Source organism: Scatophagus argus, chromosome 19 (genome assembly GCF_020382885.2).
Source record: "Scatophagus argus isolate fScaArg1 chromosome 19, fScaArg1.pri, whole genome shotgun sequence".
Classification (NCBI taxonomy): Eukaryota; Metazoa; Chordata; class Actinopteri; family Scatophagidae; genus Scatophagus; species Scatophagus argus.
In genome coordinates, this window is record NC_058511.1 from 14,331,358 (window position 1) to 14,351,969 (window position 20,612).

Genomic DNA, 20,612 nt, shown 5'->3' on the forward strand with positions numbered 1-20,612 from the left:
TGTCAGATGTGTGGTATCATGAGCAAACAACAAGCAAAACAGCTCTACCCTTGAGGGGAAAGAGATTTGGGAGTTCATGAATGTGGAAGTGTGTCAAAGGTTAAATCAGTGGCCCCCCACCCTCAGGGTCAAGACACCGCAAGGAGCCCAAAGATAAACTTGACAGGTCACAGGATGATTAATAGGGTGGTATTTAAGGGATTTTACCATGTCATGCCTCTGAAATGAAACAGTTTTTTACCCATCAGATTTTACACATCACCAAATTAAATCAGGTTGTGGAGCACACAAACTAGTAGCTGGGTGATGTTTACGTCCATTAAATGCCAAGTTTGATTTTTGGAAGCTGGCTTAACTGCTCACATTAGCTTGATAATGTAGCTCACTGTAAAGAAAAAAGGAAAATGGTTTGACCCATTTAAATGCTGTTTAATAATGCTGTAAACCAGGAAGAGTATTTATTACATTTCACGAAACATATAGACTAACGTCAGCTAGGTCAGAAGTAATGGGATATTTTCTACTCATTCCACACTGGATGACCACTGCTAACTCCGAAACATAACATATTTATGCATGCACATATGCATTTTCTAGATGATAGATATTGTTTGCCCTACTAAATCTGTTTTTGGCAGGCAGCTTGCAGTGTTTGTACGACCTATTGTTTAGATCATTATTTTTGATTGTGCTGTGCTACAAATGTTTCCTAGCAACATATTTACACATTAGCTAAGACATTAGCTAATGTGTAAATATATTTATTCACTAAGACATTTCTTAAGATAAGGTGTAGTTGTTTTCATTGAATTGCTATGAAATGAGCCAGTAGCTACAAAGAACAGAAGGGCCAGCAAACAGACTAATGGATTCACAAATAGCTAGTGCATCCAAATTCAGAAACAAAGTGTTGGTTCATTTTATTTTCAGTTTTTATTTTTGAGGCTTGATGCTTACAGGAGCTGAGGAAAGTACAGCTGTAGTCATTTACACATTAAAATGAAGAGCAACTGCCGTGATGCCGTCTTTACGGTTCCCCAGATGACACTGCAAGCATGTCAGCAAAATGATGTGCCTGCTATAGGATGCAAATACCCAGACATTTACATTTCTGAGCAACACTGGGCCTTTCCTGTGCAAGGTAAGACTCGATTGCATCGTCAGACACTGATTAGCAACCCTGGGAGAGGGAACACAGGTACAAACAGCTGTCACATGCAGAGAAAATCAACCTGGGGAACAGAGGTGCATACAAACGAGTTCAAATTAGTTGTCACAAAGCTGCTGTTTTTGTTTTCGTCTCTCACAATTTACGTAAAGTTGTTGTTTGTGAAATAGAGCATAGTGTGTGCATGTTACTCCTGCCGTGTATGACAACCTCGTGTCCAAAATACAGTATGGTATGGCATTATTTGATACGGAACTAAAAGGATCTCCAGTACTTCTCTGTACTTCTTCTGCTCAGTCTTTTATTTTATTTTCAAGGATAAGTGACTAAACATAAACACAGAAAGACTCAGACTGTGGGATGTAATTCCAATGCAGCGACAGTGGGTTTTGAGTACAGGACAATGCAAACATTAGGTTCCAGTTCCTCAAAAGTAAGGATTCAGTCAAAGAAGGACAAACCTGTTGTCCGAGGAACTGATTTTTGAACCAGAAGGAGCCTCGGTAGACTGCGATGCATGCAGAGGATTTACTGAAGTCCACAATCTAACGCTGAATTTAGAGCGATTATGTGCGTGTGTCCAAGTGCAAAATGTAATGAAAAGTGTCCAAGAAAAAGAGTGACGTTGGAGGTTTGCAGACATGTATGTGTGAGTGTTGCTGCTCAGCAGACAGCAGTGTGATAGTGGAGGTGTGGGCACAGGCCTCACAGTTTCTGTGATGTGCTCTGACACACAGATGGCAGCTGACACAACACAGATAGACTCTGTCCTCTCACACACACTCACTCCTCCTCCTTCTCCTCTCCAAAATGGGTGTTCTCTCTCCTGTTCTTCTTTATGCACTACTATCTGTTGCCTGACTTGATAGACATTCAAATTAAAGAAAAAAAATCTTATCACCCCTCTGCCTTCCTGGTTTTCATTTCCTCTTCTTCACTCCCTCTCTTCTTTCACATTTCCCTTCCTTACCCACTTCTTTCTGTCATCCTCGTCCACACAGTGATCTTGCCCAGGTGCGAGTAAAGCATTTTGGATGAGATTCTGGCAAATATGCAAAGAAGTAGGATGTTACAGTTGAATGATTTCAAATGAACATCCACAGTCACCATGAGCAGCTTCCTTTGTCAAAAGGGCCCACATGCACCATACATGTACAGCTAAATTTGCCTTAAAATGAAAGTTCAGCAGACAATTTCAACTGCCTTTTTTTCTCACCAGATTTCCCCTCACCTAGATACTAATGAACATACTTTGCAAATATGAAACATGTTAACATAAGCAAATGATGCCTATATCTGAGTGCACATTGTTTTGAATGCCCTCCAGGCTGCAGCTGATTCACACAGAAGCCCTGTTTTCCTCAAGCCAAATCACAACCTCTCAGTTCATTATTTCTGACAGGAAACAGAGGGCTGTGAGGGATTGATGCACTCACATGCACATGCACTCCCTCTCTTCTTGTGCCTGTTCCCATGGTTGTATAGAAAATGAATCAAACTACTGTTGTACATGGGGCTGCATGCAAATGTATTTGTATATGAGGTCTTCTGGTTTGATGACACTCTGCATCAGATGAGGGAGCTTGCAGACTTGTGGATTTTCTGTGTATTAAAAGAAGACAGTCTGAACTAAATAAATGAAGCAGAAACTCATGTGTGACAAGATGTACAAGCTGCACAGTGAGGTACAGTGTTGCTTATAGCTGCTAAAGTGGGATGCTAACAGGCACACAGTGATGAGTTAACATGTTGATGCTGAGTAGGTGTATTTACTATGTTAACTATTTAATTTTAGCTTGCTAACATTTGCTGCCAAACACTAAATATGAGTGAAGTGATGGCAGTGTGGAATAGTTTTGCACATATTTGTTCGTAAATGAAAATTTAAAATTTCGACCTCATGCTTTTCAAGCTTTCAGATGAAGATAAGCGATTAAATTACATCCTTATGGGGAACCACATTCAGTCTGTACCAAATTTCATGGCAATCCATTCAGTTGTTGCTGAGATATTCTAGTCAGGACCAAAATGGTAGATTAACCCACTTAACCAGCTAACCAACTTTCACTGCCATTCCTTGAGCCACACCTTAAGCACGGCCAATAAAAAAAAAACAACAGCACAACCTTGATCTTTTATGAAAATTTTAACTAGTCCGCTTGTGGTGATCAAAAGCAAAACGAGGCAAATGTACCCACACAACTAACTCTGCTTTCGTGGTCCGTCGTGAAGTGTGCGTGTGCATCTGGAGGGTTTGTGTGAGCAGCTGGAAGAGAATGCGAGATAGACGGAGCGATAGTGTTGTAGTGTTCATGCGAGTGCGATAGAGCTGGGATGTTGCAGGGATTAATGTGAATTTGTAACTTAAGGGCATGACATCCTGCTCGATAGAATCTGGAGCATCAACTCCTCTCTGCAGGCGATGAATGCATTGCTTTTTCTTTTTTTTTTTAAAACCTACTTCAGTTGCATTCTAGTGCACACACTCAGTTTTAAAGGTTCCAGTGCTGTTGGTGAGGAACCGTGTGGTGTAAGCATTGTTTACAACTTGAATGAATGCAGGTTTTGTTAATGTGCCTTTCCTGTTTGTGCATCATCTCCCGCAATGTGTTTAGGTGTCAATAGCGCAGGTGCAGAATACTGTGGCTGTTGTTAACAGTCAGTGTTTGCATGCCATTCCAGTGTGGTTGTAACTGCAGCATGATGCTTTTCTCTGCCTCTTAATGGATCTTTTTGTCAGCAATGAGTTGTCTGAGTGGTTTTGTTATCTTAGCGAGGCCCTTTTTTCCCCCCCATTCCTCCTCCTAACTTCCCACTCTCATTTCTCCCTTTATTTGTATGGTGAAGTCTGAATCTCACGGGAAATGGATATGTGTCAGTATCTCAGAAACTGGCAGCCCATCTATTATAGTTTATCGTATGTGTGTATGACAGCGAGAGACAGGGGGGTATGGAGAAAAGCATGGTTCATCATCCACACACCCCTGAAGGTAACCGTGTTAGTGGATTGGCTGCGATGCTGCAGGCACACTCTACATGCATGGATTATTCTTGAGAGAGAGAAATACAGATGGTTAGTATAGTGTGGAGGGTATTTGGTCAGCTTCAAGAGGCAGGCATTGATAAACAACTTGTAAATGAACTAAAAGCCATTATTTATGGTTTCTGCCCTTGAAGTATTTTATTTGCACTGCCAACATGGGTAGCCATTGTTTTATGCTTTGACTCCCTGTATGACACCATATCACACTTAACTGATTCATTCTTTTCATATTTCTTCCTCTCTTCTTGAGCATCTTGGTGCTGCTCTATTGCAGGCTGCTCCATGAACAGGGGAAAACAAGATGGGGCACACACACTCACACAAGGCTTTTATTCATGTAATACCACCAAGCAAATCCAGTTGAGGGCGCTTTACTGTTTCCATTAATTTTTATGGTCTTTGACTCCGATGCACACTCCCTGCTTAATGTTACAAAGTGAGGGCCCAAGGGGCATTACCTGCTCACATTTTCTCAGCTTATCTGTGATGACGTCATCAGTAAAGCATCTTAGCTGGTGACAACCACCTGCAGCTTTCTGGTGAGATGCAGCGTGAAAACGATCTTGAAGAGGATGAATCTAAAATAGCGTGTCTTTAGAAGAGAATCTAAATTTTGATAAAGCTCCACTGATCTCCTCCGGCAGATTACAGAGTAGCCTCACTTGCACACTAAAATCGACGACCCACACTCAGGCTCATATGGAGTTAGCAGGTTGGAAGCATAATTAAGAGCCAGACCAATAACAAGATAGCAGCCACAAATCAACAAATATGGTGGTTTATATGTGAACATTCCATTCAGACCATGCTCAATCCTCTCCCACCGTTACATTTAACACCTGGTATTTAGTGTGTATACTTTCTATAGGATTTAGGTTGCAGGCTGGCATGATTAGTTTGGATGTGTACTATGCAGGGCACCCAAGCATGTGGGGGGTGGGGGTGGCAAATCTGTCTGCTGACAACAACACCACATAGCAGGTGTGACTGTGCATTTAACATTGGGGATATTATGAACATTATGGTTCTTATCCAGACGGGTCAGTGGAGAAGAAAGGCCACAGAAACATTAGCTGGTTCTGTTTTACCAACAAAAATCACACTACGTGGGTTGCTCGTGTTGCACCTGGCTGACATTGAATTATATTTCAGATTTGTTGACATGTCAGTCACAGCCCGGTCTCAGTGTGTGCTGCAAGCATTAACATGTTTTTCTTTATCCAGATTACATATTCCGAGGCAAATCTAGTTGAAAGTCTGGCCTCTTTCTTTCATTCCCAATCTCTGTCTACCCTTCCTATCTGTCTGTCTTTCTGTCTTTCTCTCTTCCTCCCTACATAAAAGAGCACAATCATACATTCTTTGTTCTGTTGTAACCCCGCAGCCATATTTTTGAGATGATTTTTCCCTGCATGATGAAACAAGCCCTGTCAGGAACTACATCCGATTACATGGCTTCATGCTGTGATCAGTCTTTGTGTATAAACACTTAAGTAAAAAAAAAAAAAAAAAAAAAACACAATCGATGTTCACATGTTGATGGATAAACTCCTACAGTCTCTCAGAGACAATGAAAAAGCTCTGTCTGCCTTTTCTGTCTGACAGAGAACTTCAGAGGCAAGAGGAGAGATCAAGTCTTTATTTATGTAATGAACGCAGTGGGGTTTTTTTTTTTTTTACCCTCTCTCTACTTCTTCCGTCTCCTCTGCCTTGGAGACATAATTGAACCATATACACCCACTCTGAGATTCTTCTTTAGCGTTAGTCCTAATGTCACGGCTCATATTAAACGCTTGATAGTGAATCCCACGTAATGAATTCAATCAGATCGGTGACCTCTGAAACCGTGCGAGACGCCGGACGACCTGAGCATGTTCATCTTTATCAGGATTCCTGACCCATTTGACCGCATGACAGCTGTGCCATGTTTACATTAACGGCCCTTGAAACCTGTTTTCTCGATCTGCTTTTTAAGAAACAGGGTGTCACATGAGCACACTCTCATCTAGCAAAGTAAAAATGATACCGGTGATTTAGTGCAAGATATTTTTTGTGTTTGTGTTCTGTCTGTGCTCTTTCCCTCTGCTTTGAAGTGGGTGTGACTGTGTTGGAAAAAATGTGACGTCAGGTAGTTCCACACACCTTTTTTAAGTTGCAATATTGGGTTTTTGTTTACCACCCTGGAATAGATAGAATAACGTGCAATGTTCTCTCCAGTTTTAGCTCTGTTCTTGTTGTCTACAAAATATCTTAAGGGAAATATGGGGCTTCTACGTGCTCCAGTTTGTTCACTAGCTGGTCACTGACTTTGTGTGCTGCTTGCTGCTGAGCAGATGGCGTACTATAGGTTTATGATGGCTTTTTCACAAATAGCATCAGTCGTGAGTGAACCAGAACAGTGTGTGTGTGTGTTGTGTGCCGTGATGCTGTGATGCTTAAAAAGTTCCATGGAGCTGACTTGAGCTTCAGAGTCAGATGGTAGTCCTCTGTATGTTGTCACTTGATCCATTTTTAATGTGAAAATACTGATAAGTGCAGCTTTATGCATCTGCTTGTAACATATATATAGATTTCTTGAGGAAAAACTCTTAACACCTAAGAATTCTGTATGTGTTATAGCTGTTGTCTTTTTTCATCATGGCCAGCTGTTTGAAGTAGTCCTGTTGGCCTTTTGTCTATCCGGTAATCAGCTTCACTCAGCAGTGTCTGATTCTTAAATTTATGAACCTCCCCCAGTGTGGTCCAAGGGGTAATTACATCTGCCAGAGACTGAGAGATGTGTTAGTTCTTCTATCTCAGCAGTGCTCAGTTACTCAACCTGATGCTGTTGCTGTGTGTGTGTATGTGTGTGTCCATCCCTGTTTAAACAGTGCTAATTGGCACTCTGAGTGTCTCGAGTCCACCTTTCCAAGAGTGTCTTCTGTGTCACCACTTTCTCAGCCTGCCAGTCGAATTAAACACATCCCCTTCGCAGCTGTTGCCAAGCACCATGATCGGACCCCCGCAAGGAATATTCCCGACGGCTAATTCCCTCTCGCACTTTATCGGTCTTGCCATCCTCTCACAGGAAGTGTGTGGGGCTTCCAGGCGTCATTTAAATTCAGCATGGCTTCAAATGGCACCAGAGTTGCAGCAATAAAGCATGCGCAGACTTTAAAAACCTGTGGACACCTGTCTGTCTTTGACGGGAATGTCAGATGAGAAAGTAAATGATAAGTAAAGGAAGTCAAACACCTGTGTGCAGAATGAATTAGAATTAGGCAGAATGCCAAAAGAAAGTAGTTTAGCCTAGTAATAAAAAACATCTTTAATTAACTGTGTGAGAGCCTACTTTCATGAGCGGTGAAACATTCCTCAAGTGTTTGATGTGTAAGGTCTGTTGTCCTGTGGGACAATTGTTTTTCATATAACAATGTTTTTTCTGTTATGACAAAGAGGCAGCCTTTATCAAGCTTGCTTTAGTCTGAATGGATATGCATTTTAATCACAGATCCTGGACCCGTTTGCGGCTCTTTAATGAGGTCTACTCCAGCTGGAAGGCTGTCGGCGCGGCTGCTTTGATCAGTGGCCCGTGGACACGGGATTACACTGCTAACACACCACGTTAATGGAGCCACGGGGCAAAAAAAATAACACACACACAAACTAAACACACACACATGTAGCATGCACCCCAAACACAAATGTGAATTTAGAGAAATATACATACAAATGCATGCTCAACCTCTGACATGGGCACGGTCTCATAAGTCTTGTCTGGTTCACATGCTGCCCATTGTGTTGACCCTTTTCATCTGGCCGCGTCTGTTTGTGTCCGTCTGGGTCGGCTGAGTTTTAGGCTCTGCGTTGAAGTCACTGCCAAAGAGGGCTCAGTGAGAAAGGTCCAAAACTCCACGCTGACACACAGCCCGACTCTAGAGACTAATGGCTTGTAGCTCCCAACATATGTTGCTTTGTGTAATTGCTTTAATTGCTGTCATTGTACATAATGGTTGGTCTTTTTCATCTTCCCTGGTGGTGTAGGCATTCTGCTAATTATATCTGTCAGCCCCGCAGCCAAAACGAGCGTTTCACACTGAATTCAGAGTAGAGCAGTAAGAACTTTAAAATCTATACTTTTCTATACTCTTTGTGTGTGGGGGGGGGTGGGGTGACAACTGCAGAATATTAGAGTAGTTTATGAATTATAAGAGATTTCATAAATTACTGAAATTATCATAATGGTGTACAAATATGCAAAACGTGGAAAACGCACCCAGCTTTTTTGTCCTTTTTTCCCTCTCCAGGTACGACACTATCACCAACCAGTGGGAGACAGTTTCTCCTCTTCCTAAGCCGGTCCATTCGGCGGCAGCCACGGTGTGCGGAGGGAAGGTGTACGTGTTCGGAGGTGTGAACGAGGCAGGTCGCTCTGCAGGTGTCCTCCAGTCCTATGTGCCACAGAGCAACACCTGGAGTTTTATTGAATCGCCCATGATAGGTAAGACAGGTGACAACACACACAGTCTTTGTCACAGATGCGATTTCACATGTGTGCGTTCTTTCACACACAAGCTTCAGCGCAGTGTAGAGATGTTATGTCCTCAGGGGATGTGTTGCCATTGTTACCATCAGCTTTTGTATTATGACACAGCAGTTGTTTCCCTTTTAAAGCAGTGTGTGCCAGGATCTGGTTTGATATTCCCAAATGTGTGGTTTCTCTTCTCTCATTATGATGGAAGAAAATTACTTGCTCACCAGCTAAATTGTTCTCCTTAAAGATACTCATATTAATGTTTGATAGTAGCCTAATGTGTCACCAAATCTGGAAAAGGCACATATTCCAACAAATTACTGTGACCATTTGTATTCATGCATTCTTTTAATCTTTGGTCATTGACATCTTGCTATCTCTCCAGAGAGGGCCTCCCTTATGGTTGCCTGGTTGCCTAGCAACAGTGTTTTCATGACTCTGCCCACTTGAACACCTTCCATATTATGTGCTGTACTTCTCCTATCAAAACCATAAGCTCTTGATTGCCGTTCGTAGGTAAAATGTTGTCATACGAACTGTATGAGGCTGAATCTTTTCACCATGTTCCTTTTGCATTTCAAAAACAGGAAATCTCTTCTATATGTAAATGTAAACATCCCAGTTTGAAGTTTGAAGTTAATCGATTTTATGTTTATGTCAGTGTCTCTTGTGAAGATCGAAGCCAATTTCTAGATTAGGCTGCCACACAGTTCTACTCAGTCAAACTCATAAAACAACTTTTTACATGTGAATGGAGGGAAACCTTCTACAAATGTCATTTTAGTCTTCAACATTAGAGTTTATTTCAGTGAAAATGTTGACCTACACCAATGGCAACAAAAATAAAAAATCCCTGTTCAGTGTGTGACCTTTTCCATTCCTGTTGTTATCATCATTATTATCATCCTACTCAGTATTTTCCATTATCCCCCGCTCTTCCCATGTTATTGCTCCATCATTATGATGAGCAGACCATAGCTGAAATGATAGGCGGGTCCACCATAGCTCCTGACATGTTATTGGCCAAATTCTTCAGTTATTGACGGCATAAACCTGCAGCCACATTCCAGTCGGAGCCACCAGGGAGCTGTGAAGGACGCAGCAACAGAAGAAGACTTTAACCCAGCTGCCATAACTCCAAGGTAGCAGGGAAAAACACACAGTGGACAAGTCTGCATGATTCAAAACACTGACAGCTGTGTCCCCAGTCAGAGATCTTATCCACAGGCAGGCTTCTTCAAAAAATATATCCTTGAAAGTTACAGCACAGTAATGACTGCTATTGATTTAATATATCCTTTGAGTCCTTTCTTTAACACTTGGACCTGAAATACACTAGCATGTTAGATCCATAGCAAAAACAGCATCAGTTCAGTGTTTTGAGAAATGTATTTACTTGTGAAGGGCTACATGAGAATACTGAAACCACACTTGTTTCTGCTGGTTTCATATGAAGTTACAGCCAGGAGCTGGTTAGCTTTGCTTAGCACAAAGATTGAAAGACGAGGAAACAGCTAGCCTGAGCGTGCGCGAAGGTAACTAAACCTAACTAAATAACACGTTGTATCCTGTTTGTTTTAATCTGAATTTTCACCTCGGACAGCAAGAAAAAGAATCAGAATATTTCCCTAAATGTTGAACTATTCCTTTAAATCTACAACAGAAACAAATATTTTCAAAGCAAAATAAAAATCTATGTTTGTATTTATACGTTTTCCACACAATTAAAACTTTTGTATTTTATTTTAGGCTGGATTGATGATTTAAGATGTTGGCGTGTGATGGATTGTCAGGGCAAAGTCCAAATGCTGCCTTTATCAAAGAGACTTATTATCTCAAATGGTGGCATACTGTTGCTCCAGGCAACACTTGGAGCAGCGGGCATCAGAGAGAGAAACACAGGGCCAAAAATGTATTTGAATTCAAATGTTTCCTGACAACAAGTTGTTCTTCTGTCATTAAAGTGGCAGCGCGGTGGCACTTCCCTCAGCACTGTTGCCCAGAAACTTGCTCTCTATTATAAGTGCCTTTTTCAGAGCAAGACTACTGTGAGGAAAATTATGATTATGTAACGCGGGTGTTTGGGGTAAGAGCTGAATGGTATTAAAGGGCTTGGCAGAGGGGAAATGAGAGAAAAAGTGGTGAGAAACAAAACACGCACACACACACATACACACGTACAGCCACACGCAACCTCTACTTACCTCATATCAACTATACATCCCCAGGGGGCACAGGTACACAGTGTATGAATTATGTAACAAGCCAGGAGGTTACTGGTTGTGTGTGTGTGTGTGTGTGTGTACACATTGGTATTTGTCTTTTATTAGTGTACTTGTGTAAGTGTGTGTGTGTTAAAGACAGGCACAGACAGACAGACTGTCATCTGTCATGGTGTGGATGAGTCTGCATCTGACAGCCAACGAGCCAAGAGATAATGGACGGGTTTAGTGCTCACTGTGAAATTGGACCGCCGATGATTTTAGTGAGCCGGTGGGGAGCGCCTCGCGATCAACCCTCTGCCTCCCTCCTTCACTCTGGCTCTCTAATCGCTGTGTTCATCTTTCTGTCTCTCACCCGCCTCTGTCTGTCTCACCCCCCCCCCATCTCTCACAGCCTCTCAGCACTGTCTTATCGACTGACACAAATACAGCTGTGTGCATTTTCTGATACTGTGCGTGTGTGTATGTGTGCTTATGTGTGGGCTGTGTGTTTTCCCTCTGCATGGACCATCTCCCGCATGAACTGCGAATGGGTTTCACAAACACTTATCAGGACTGACTTCCTATCTCTTGCAGAGTGAAAAATAATATTACTCATACCAAAAATAGTCCCTACAATACGTCTGTTGAGATGTGTGATGTTTCTGTTGCTTCATCTATGCTTCCCTTTGTTTTCAGTCTGTGTCTCCTGAGCAGTGTATGTAGTGAAACATGGGAACACAATGTAGAGTCCTCACATGCAATAAATTGCTTGCTATGAAAGGTCAGTTCGTCAAAATAAACATAATGCCAAGGTTTTCGGATATCTTTTTGTGAGATTTCTGCCTCTGAGCCAGCACAATGGAAATGAAAAGATTTTTTTTCCCTTTTTTTTTTTGCATTCATTGATTCTGGAAAATCCATAAACCTCTGTGATTCAGCCTTACTTTTCATACTGCGACATAGTGTGGTGTGAGTGTCTTTTCTAGAATCCTTAATAAAATTTCCCTCTTCGTAAAATGTTTTGTTAGATTCACAACCCATTCGGATCATTGCACCCCATCAGCATCTTTATGTCAAAAAATTCAGCTTTTCACAATTTGTGATATTAATACTGTTTAAATATCTACTTTTCTATTTTGAATCTCCCAGATCATTTAAAAAAAAATCTTTATTGTTGCTTAACCAGACAGTCTTCTAATCATTATCTCCCTGAACATAGCAGATGTCAGTCTTAAGAAATAGTCATCTTAACTTATGTAACTCATTTTCTCATTGATTAAAATCCTAAACCCCTGCTGAACATGTTGAAAAGATGGCTCGAGAGGGATGGAGATTTGTGTCTGCCGACCACTTTTATCCAAACATATTTCAACAACTATTGGATGGATTAGCCTCCCATAATATTCATGTCCCCCTCGGGATGAATTGTAATAACTCTGATGACTGTGAATCTATTGCCAACATCAAGCCCAAGTTTTAGTTTGTCCAGTACTTTGATTTGTGACTGATGACATTTCCACCAACCTGTGCTGTGCTTATTGCTGATGTTGACATACCATGTTGACACAGCAATTGTAAGGACGTAATTATTATTATTGTTATTATTATTATTTCTGTGTTCATGTTCAGGTCCACATCACTCGTAACAAGAAACCAAAAGCATCTGCATTGTTTGATACTCTCAGAGCTAAGAAAAAAAATAAAATAAGTTTTTTTACGATTCATGCAAAGTGACTTTTTAAAAAAAATTAAATATTAAAAGAATGCACTCGCAGACATACTCCCTCCCAGCTCCCTCCAGCATTCACCCAACGTGCGTCCACTGCTGACAGACAGGCCTCCATCGACCGGTCAACCCCAGAGGCCCGAGAGCAGAAAACAGTGCGCCCAGACGGCTCTATCGGGAAATTGACAGCAGAACAATGACTCGCGCAAAATGACGCATCAGTCGAACAGCTTCTGCAATTGAAAGCGCCATTATGGAGGTGGAGGAAGAGGGAGGATAAAATGACCGAGCGAGAGAGGTGAAGACGAAGTGTTTCCATAGATACTTAATTGGACATGCCCGCCTCCAACACCCCCACCTCCCACCCCCCATCTGTTCTCCATCATGCTGAATTAAAGTGCATCATCCTTTTTGTTCCCTCTGCTGTTTTGGTCCGTCATTTCAAAGGCTGCTTTTATTCTCCACCACATAAAAGCAATATTGTGCGAAAAAGACAAAGTTTTTGCTGCTCCAGTTACCTTGTTGTAATCTTATCTAAGCTCCTGGCAGCAACAACTGAAGCTTCTTTGTCCTATTTCCTCCTGCTCTTGTTTCCTCTCTGGTGGGACGCAGGAAGCTGGAGAGCATACCCAGCACCTCATCGTCCATCTTTTCTCAGGGAGGAGAATGTCTTGTTTATTCTTTGTTTGTGTTCCTCCTCCCATGACTGACTGCACATTTCCATGTCGCTGTAATGCTGCGGCTTAGTGATGACGACTACTGTTTGGGTGTCTTTATCAGAGACAACAGTCTTATCTGCATCTGCACAGAATACAGTATTGGTATAATTGAGCGAGCCGTGATATACAGTATATGTGTGTGTGTGTGTTATCGCTGCGGTAGTGTTCAGTTTTATAGAATCAGATATCTGCTGTGTTGATGCAGGAATCAGATAAGAAAGGATGTGAGGGAACAACGCTGTGTTTGTTTAGACAGCAACCACAAATTTCATCATAGCTGTTTGTGCAGGTGTGTGCGTGTGTGTGTTTTCACTTGTTTGCTGTCCTTGACCTCAGCCCCAGGGTTCCCAGACTTGGTGACTAAGCTGTTTTATCAGTGTGAGAGGCTGCGTCAGCCCGTGTTGCCCTGCAGGCACAGCTGTACTTCTATCATTGCTGCCATGTTAAAACCTTGTTTTGCTGTCTCTTTTTTTTTTACCCCTCCCTTTTCACTTTATTCATTTTTTTTTTTATGTAGAACGTGGTCAGTTGTGGATGCTTGGCTGAGGTTCCTAACCCCAAAGCTGCAATACCAGACAAAATCCATTGTTGGATTTCAAGAATAGCAAGCATAGCACGATGCGTGTGCATTCTTTACTGTGTCTGGGGGTTGTTTAAGCAGAAAGGGCTCGTTTTCTGTGTCGAAGGCCAGGGGATAAGAGCAGAAGCAAAGTGGTGGAGGCCAGTCCTTTGAGGCTTGCCAAATGAGAACGAGATATATCTGCGTGGTACTTCTCTGAGCACTCAAACCTGCTGCTTACTGTGGGTCCACGAGAGAGAGAGAGAGAGAGAAAGAAAGAGCAGCAAGAAGCAATGGTGAGAGTTTCTGTGGGGAAAAGAGAGAGAAAGGTTTTTCCTTTGAGAGCATCCTGTTATTATTCTGCCTCAGGCGCCGAGCAGAGAGAAATGAGTGTTCTGTGTTTATGGGACCTAACACAAAACATCATGTACACACGCTTATGCAGGCGCACACACACACACACACACACACATACACACACGCTCGAAAAGAGTGGCGGCGGCATATCAATGAGATGAAGAAGGTAAGAGAAGAAAATAAACACGTCAGGCAGAATGTGAGGAGGACCAATCAGTGGCAGCTTGTTTCTCGAGGGTAGAAAACGAAGCTGACGCCTCAGAAGGTTGCACAGGAAGTTCAGACTGGAGCGCGCTGTGGTTAGCCATGATCAGTCCACCACTTCTTACTGTACTGAAATATCTAAACATATTTTGCACAGACATACATGCTCCCAAGAGGATGAATCTGGAATGACTTTGGTCATCTCCTGACTTTTCTTCTAGCTGCACTATCGGGTCAAAATCCAAAAAACAAAAAAAAAAATCAAGACAGGTTACTTGTAATTTATGTTAAGTCGTGAATATGGTAAGATAGAGCGTGACAGCACTGTGCTTGTGAGTGTGTCAGGATGCTGGAGTTTACCTTTAAGCATTTCTATGTGTAAGTGCAACCTCAGAGCTGCTAGTGTGAGCCAGATGTATAAACGATGCACACTCACGAAACCATACAGAGCCATTTCCCACACACAAACTGGTGTGTTTAAGAGACCGACATGCAATGAGGATGTGGCATCTCATGCACACTTTAGATCAGATGCATTCAGAGATTTGGGGGATATTTTGAACCATTCCTAAATTTCTGTTTTTGTGCCGACTCGCAGTTTTATGCGTCTGGCCCCTAGCCTTGTTGCTTGAGAGCATTGTGACTTGATGTGTTGTCGTTGAGAGCATAATGCAGTGTAGCTCATTCCCTGTGTCACTCTGAGGGGCAGCAGAAGCACCTCTCACCAACAGAGATGACCTGTTAATTAAACATGTCAGACTCCTCTCAGCAGCACGGGGGGGGGGGGGGGGGTGTTACTACACAAGAGAAGCTTTTAGGGCTTGCAGCACCGTTATTAAGGCATCAGACGCTACCCCTTCTGTTGCATGTCTCCAATGAGGGATGTCCGTCCGTTGTGGCAGATACCAGCAAGGATGGCGGCTCACGGCCAAGTGTCTGTACATTATTCATGCTGCTTGTAAATTGGCCAGCTGCAGTCTGCTCAAGAGAAATTGCTCTGACTTTGAAATACACTTCCTCTTCCCACACAGCAGGGCTGCTGCTTGCAAGCTGCAGGTTTCCAATGGCATCGTTCTGCACAAACCACTGTTTCATTTTGTTTCCCATCATCTATAATTCTGCAGTGGCCCTGCTTCAATACCTCTGTTTTCCTCATGTGCTATATATTGTATCAGATTTACTTATACAGTATGCAGTATCCCACCTGTTCACTCATGTATTTCCAATACATGCGCATGGTATTTTTTTTTCCTTTTTGAATCTATGGATGTGCCAGAGGGCGTAATGCAATTGTGAATTATTGGGACTTAGGTAACTCTTTTATATTGCTGCCAAGCTCAAACATATTTTTGAGCAGAACCCAATAAAGCCACAAAGATTTATGAACTCCGCTTTTTCACTTGTTTGCCATCCATTCTGTGTTTTGTTTTTTTTTTCCCAAAGCAATCTTGAGAACGGCACATCTGTAAAGTGATAAGGAGAATGTTGATGATTTCTGCATGCAGGGGAAATAAAGAGAATAAAAAACACAAACAAAATGATGCCATTATACTAAATGGAAATTTCTGCTGTGTGTGAGAGTGACGTTCAAACAAAGGCGCTGTATTTTCTTTAACAAAAATCTCTCCCTCACTCTCCTTCTCTTCCTCTCATATCTTTAGATAACAAATACGCCCCTGCAGTGAGTCTAAACGGCTTTATATTCATCCTGGGTGGAGCCTACGCTCGAGCCACCACTATCTATGACCCAGACAAAGGCAACATCAAGGCTGGTCCCAACATGAATCACTCTCGGCAGTTCTGCAGGTAAGAGATTATTAACGTAGCAGTGCCACATGTAAGTTAAGTCCCCCCAGTAAGATTTTTTTCAAAGCTCAAATTGCAGATCTGTTTCATGCAAAGCTTAAAAAATGCATTATTTCACAACCTCAAAAAATATATAAAAGTCAAGCTTATTAGTAATCTGTCAGTCTTCGTGTCACCCAAAGTAAAAGGCTTTAAAGATATATTCAGGCCAGTTAATTAGAACTTGACCAAAGCCAGTTGTGAGCTGACAGAGTTTCCAGCCGGGTGCAGTGTGGTTGTGAAACATCTCTTTTGTTAGAAAAAAATGCTATCTAATTGATTGGCAGGATTTTTAAAATTGCCTGATCAGTAACACAGTGGTCAGCCATGCTGAGAGAAACAACAAAGATCTGATTTAATCAGTGCTAATCAGTTATTTCAAAGTTAATACTGTGACATGTGAATCATCAGTATTGTTTTGTATTTATTTGCTGCTGTTAGTTGAGATAATATTCTAAAAAAAAAAACATCTGAAACTTTTATACCATTTGTGGGCACATAATGACTGATAAAGGGAGATAAATGAGAATTAACAACAGTGGGATCACATCCTAATATCCCAATGAGTTTGAGTCACTGAGGTGTGCACTTTGCTGGATAATGAACCCACTGTTTTCTGGGCCTGAGCCCTTTTTTTTTTTTTTTGGGCAGAAGCTGAGAAAGAAAGAATCATGCATGAAATACATTTGGGAGGCAATTACAGACAGTGATCTTATGTGCAGAATGTATAACATAAATCATGTTGTCAGAGTTATTGATAAGCTGCAGCAGCACACGCCGGGCAGCTGTTCTGCTACATTTAACTAAGTCTGACACACGGGAGAGGAAGAGATGCAGGGAAGGAGGGAGAACAACAAACACGCAGAGCTGCCAGAAGACAGACACACTAATACTCAGAAACAGCACTATCTACAGTGCATGCTCCTGCACATAAGATGAAGTGTAGCAGGTCATCGTGAAGGAAGAGCTGATATTCTCCCCTCGCTGCGCCCGGCCCTCTGCAGGCCTGCACCCTCCCTCTGTTTATCAGGACGAGCAGCTCCAGGCTTTGCGCGGCGCTCTCTCCATTTTGGATCAGCTGTGCAGCTTTCTCTCTGAGTAGATTTAGGCTTTATGTAATAATCTTTTTTTGGTCCCAACTGTGTTGTGAATGTGTGCAATAGGACGCATGTCGTTCACTCTGCATGCATGTGTGTGTTTGAGCGTGCACCTTATGTAAATGCAGATCGTTCCAAACCCCAATAGGAGTACAAAGCCCTAATCAGCTTACAGCCCAAGTTTTAATCCTCTCTGCACACAAACTCCTGTTTCTGTTTCTCATATCAAATGAGCACATTTGTACAGATATTTGCTTTTTTCATTAGTTTTCTCTCACACCCTCAAGAGGGAATATGTTATATGTGTGTTTTTTTCCCCCCTCTACCTTACAAAATAGCCTTGCTGGGCACATCAAGAGAATGTGTGAATGATGTGGCAAGCGTGGCCCCCAGCATGTTTATGAAGTTGTTGCCTTCTGTCTGGCTTTGTTGTCTTCTCATGTTTAACAGTAAAAACCAATATTCCTGCTGTTCATATCTATCTAATATCAAAGCCACATTAGCTCACACTGCTGCTTCTACCCCCTTGTCTTCTGACACAGATTCCTGCTTATTATTATTTGTTCCTAATAGTCCGTGCCTTTAATTTGAAGCAGCAGCTGGTAGGAACTGTTCAGTTTGCATTAGCAGTAACTTAATACAGCTCTGAAATGGTTGTACAGTGACAGAGTGAGGCTGTGAGTCCATCATGTGTTGATAGGGAGGTAATTTGAATCCAGAGTGGGAATGACAGACTCTGCCATTTATGATAATGTACTGCTAGTAGATAATCTATTCTATAATATATACTAAATAATATACTCCTGTGTAAAGATGTAGTGAGACACTGTAAACACAATGAATAGCTATTGCTGACAAAATGCTGACCATAAATGGAATGAAAACACTTAATCTTAAAAGAATTATTCAGAATACTCTGGAAATACATGTATTAACTTTCTTAATGAGAAATGAGTAGACTGACTCCATTCTAACTGCTCATAAGCGCTTTTTTTTCAAGATAGCAAAGCAACCGAACAATCTCATTCCTCATGCCTAAATCCAACCAACCTAACCAACAATGGCAACAAGTACTATCCATGAACTTATTTCATTAGTTTATTCCTGACAAAAAAATATGTGTAAAAACAATTTGTCATTTTATTGGGGTTATGTGGTAGACTATTTCTATTTTCTATTTCTTGTAACCAAGAACTTCCTGGAATTTCCACCTGCTGGAAGACAACCTCAAACAGTAAAAGCATAGTCACACACATAACCCCTAGTAAAATTAAAGTTTTAATGATTAAATAAGATATAATGTTAATTTGTGAGCGTTGGAGGTGCTGACACATTTTGTCATCATTTAACACAGCCTGATCATCTGTTTCCCTCAGTTTAGAATGTTTATGCTAAGCTAAGCTATCTGGACACTGGCGTTAGCTTCATATATTAAGGACAGATATGAGAGTGATCTTCTCATCCATCCTTGCACTCAAAAGTGGATAAGCATATTTTACAAAATGTCTATTCCTCTAATGTAATTTTTTAAAGGAAGATGAAAACAAAACTCTGGGTCTGTGTTCACAGCGCTGTGGTCCTGGATGGGAAGATCTACGCCACAGGAGGCATAGTGAGCAGCGAGGGTCCGGCCCTCGGCAACATGGAGACCTTCGACCCTTGCACCAACACGTGGACTCTGCTGCAGTCGCTGCCCTGCCCGCTCTTCAGGCATGGCTGTGTGGTCATCAAGAAGTACATTCAGAGCGGCTGAGGGTGGCCGATCACACTGGGTCGATGCCAAACACCAGCTGAGCTCCAGGTTGTGGGACGGTGGGCGATGGCAGCTTATGGCCGGGCTGGTCAGTCAGTGACCTCTGGACTTGACGCCAGCATCCATCCAACCCGTTTCCTGTCCCACCCCTTTTGGAAAAAAAGCCCTGTGCAGAATGTACTCATGTTCAACTACTCAGCCATGTCAGGTGACAATGCCTAACCTCCAGTACTGTATGTGTCATGGTAGTAGATCATCCTCTCATTAAACAGGCACAGGGACCCTCTTAGTAAATTACAAACTCCTTGGTTTTTGATGAAGTCATCATTGTTTGCGTTCTGCTTTTTACAGATCTGTTTTTAACTCACCATTTCCCTGCTTCTTTACTGACTTAGTGCAGTGAAAGCCATTACTAGTCCAGTTTCATGTCCCTTTTTGAGAATTATGTTCAACAGGTGTAGTTTATTTGAAAGCAGTTTCTTTTTAGTGTATGAGTATTTTTCAGTATTGACATCTGCAGGAAAGAAGGAGAAGTGATGGAAAGGAATCCGACCATTTTCCTCGTTCCCAGTTGATTTGACGAGTTTCTTCTCTCCACTGTATCAGGAAATGAAATTCCAACTGAACGTGTGGATTTATGAGGTAAATTTTAAAACAGATTTTGAACTCTGTGTAACCCGGTTCTTTTAATGACCTGCTAAACATAGGAAAAACCATAAAATCAGGGTCAGGTAGAGTTTAAAGACAGAAAATCTTCTTCTTCTTTTTTTTTTCTTGTGCAGCCTGATTGAGATATCATCTGGAGGGTGAATGTCTGTTTTTTTTTTCCCCCACTTTGATTCATACTCTCTTGCTCTCTGGAACAAAAAGAACGTTACATTTAGAGAAGGAATCCGTCTGCCTGCTGACGTCTGATCAGATGTTCAAGTTTGGGACTGTTCCTCTGGGAAAAAAAAAAGCACAATTACCACCTGTGTCATATCATAGAAATTATCTGTTGATCCATGTCTCTCATCAGTTTCTCCCCACCTTCTATTTCTTTTATACAAATGTGTTCATTGCAACCCACAAAATGATAATGGGTTGGTATTCTGTAAATACAGGAAGGAAAAATGTATATTTTAAAACCTGAAGGCAATTCTGTATAAATGTTTTTAGAAAAAAAAAATGATAGGCTGGATTAAAAATGGTATGTCTGTAAATCTGTACCCAAAAAGGAGAAATTAACAGTTGTTATTATTGAAACCTAATACATATACTAGAACATGAATACAATGTCAAGTGTGTTTTTCTTTTCTTTTGGTATATACCGTTTAATGAATCAAGGGCGTTTTTTTATTTTCACAAAGTGCTCTGTTCAATACAGGTAAGTAACTTGTTCACATGTCAAAGTACGGGCATCTAATTTCACCATATGAGTATTC

General features: G+C 41.6%; 1 protein-coding gene across 6 annotated transcripts in view; it reads left to right on the forward strand.

Moving 5' to 3' along the window:
* Positions 1-20,458, forward strand: part of LOC124050385 (kelch-like protein 29) — a 191,324-nt gene extending 170,866 nt beyond the window's left edge. For all 6 annotated transcript variants that reach the window (XM_046372859.1, XM_046372860.1, XM_046372856.1 and 3 more), the window contains 3 exons: positions 8,498-8,691; positions 16,155-16,299; positions 19,005-20,458. In XM_046372859.1, the coding sequence (XP_046228815.1) occupies positions 8,498-8,691; positions 16,155-16,299; positions 19,005-19,188 (523 nt within the window). In that variant the 3' untranslated portion in view covers positions 19,189-20,458. The remainder of the gene's footprint in view (positions 1-8,497; positions 8,692-16,154; positions 16,300-19,004) is intronic.
* The last annotated feature ends 154 nt before the right edge of the window (positions 20,459-20,612 follow it).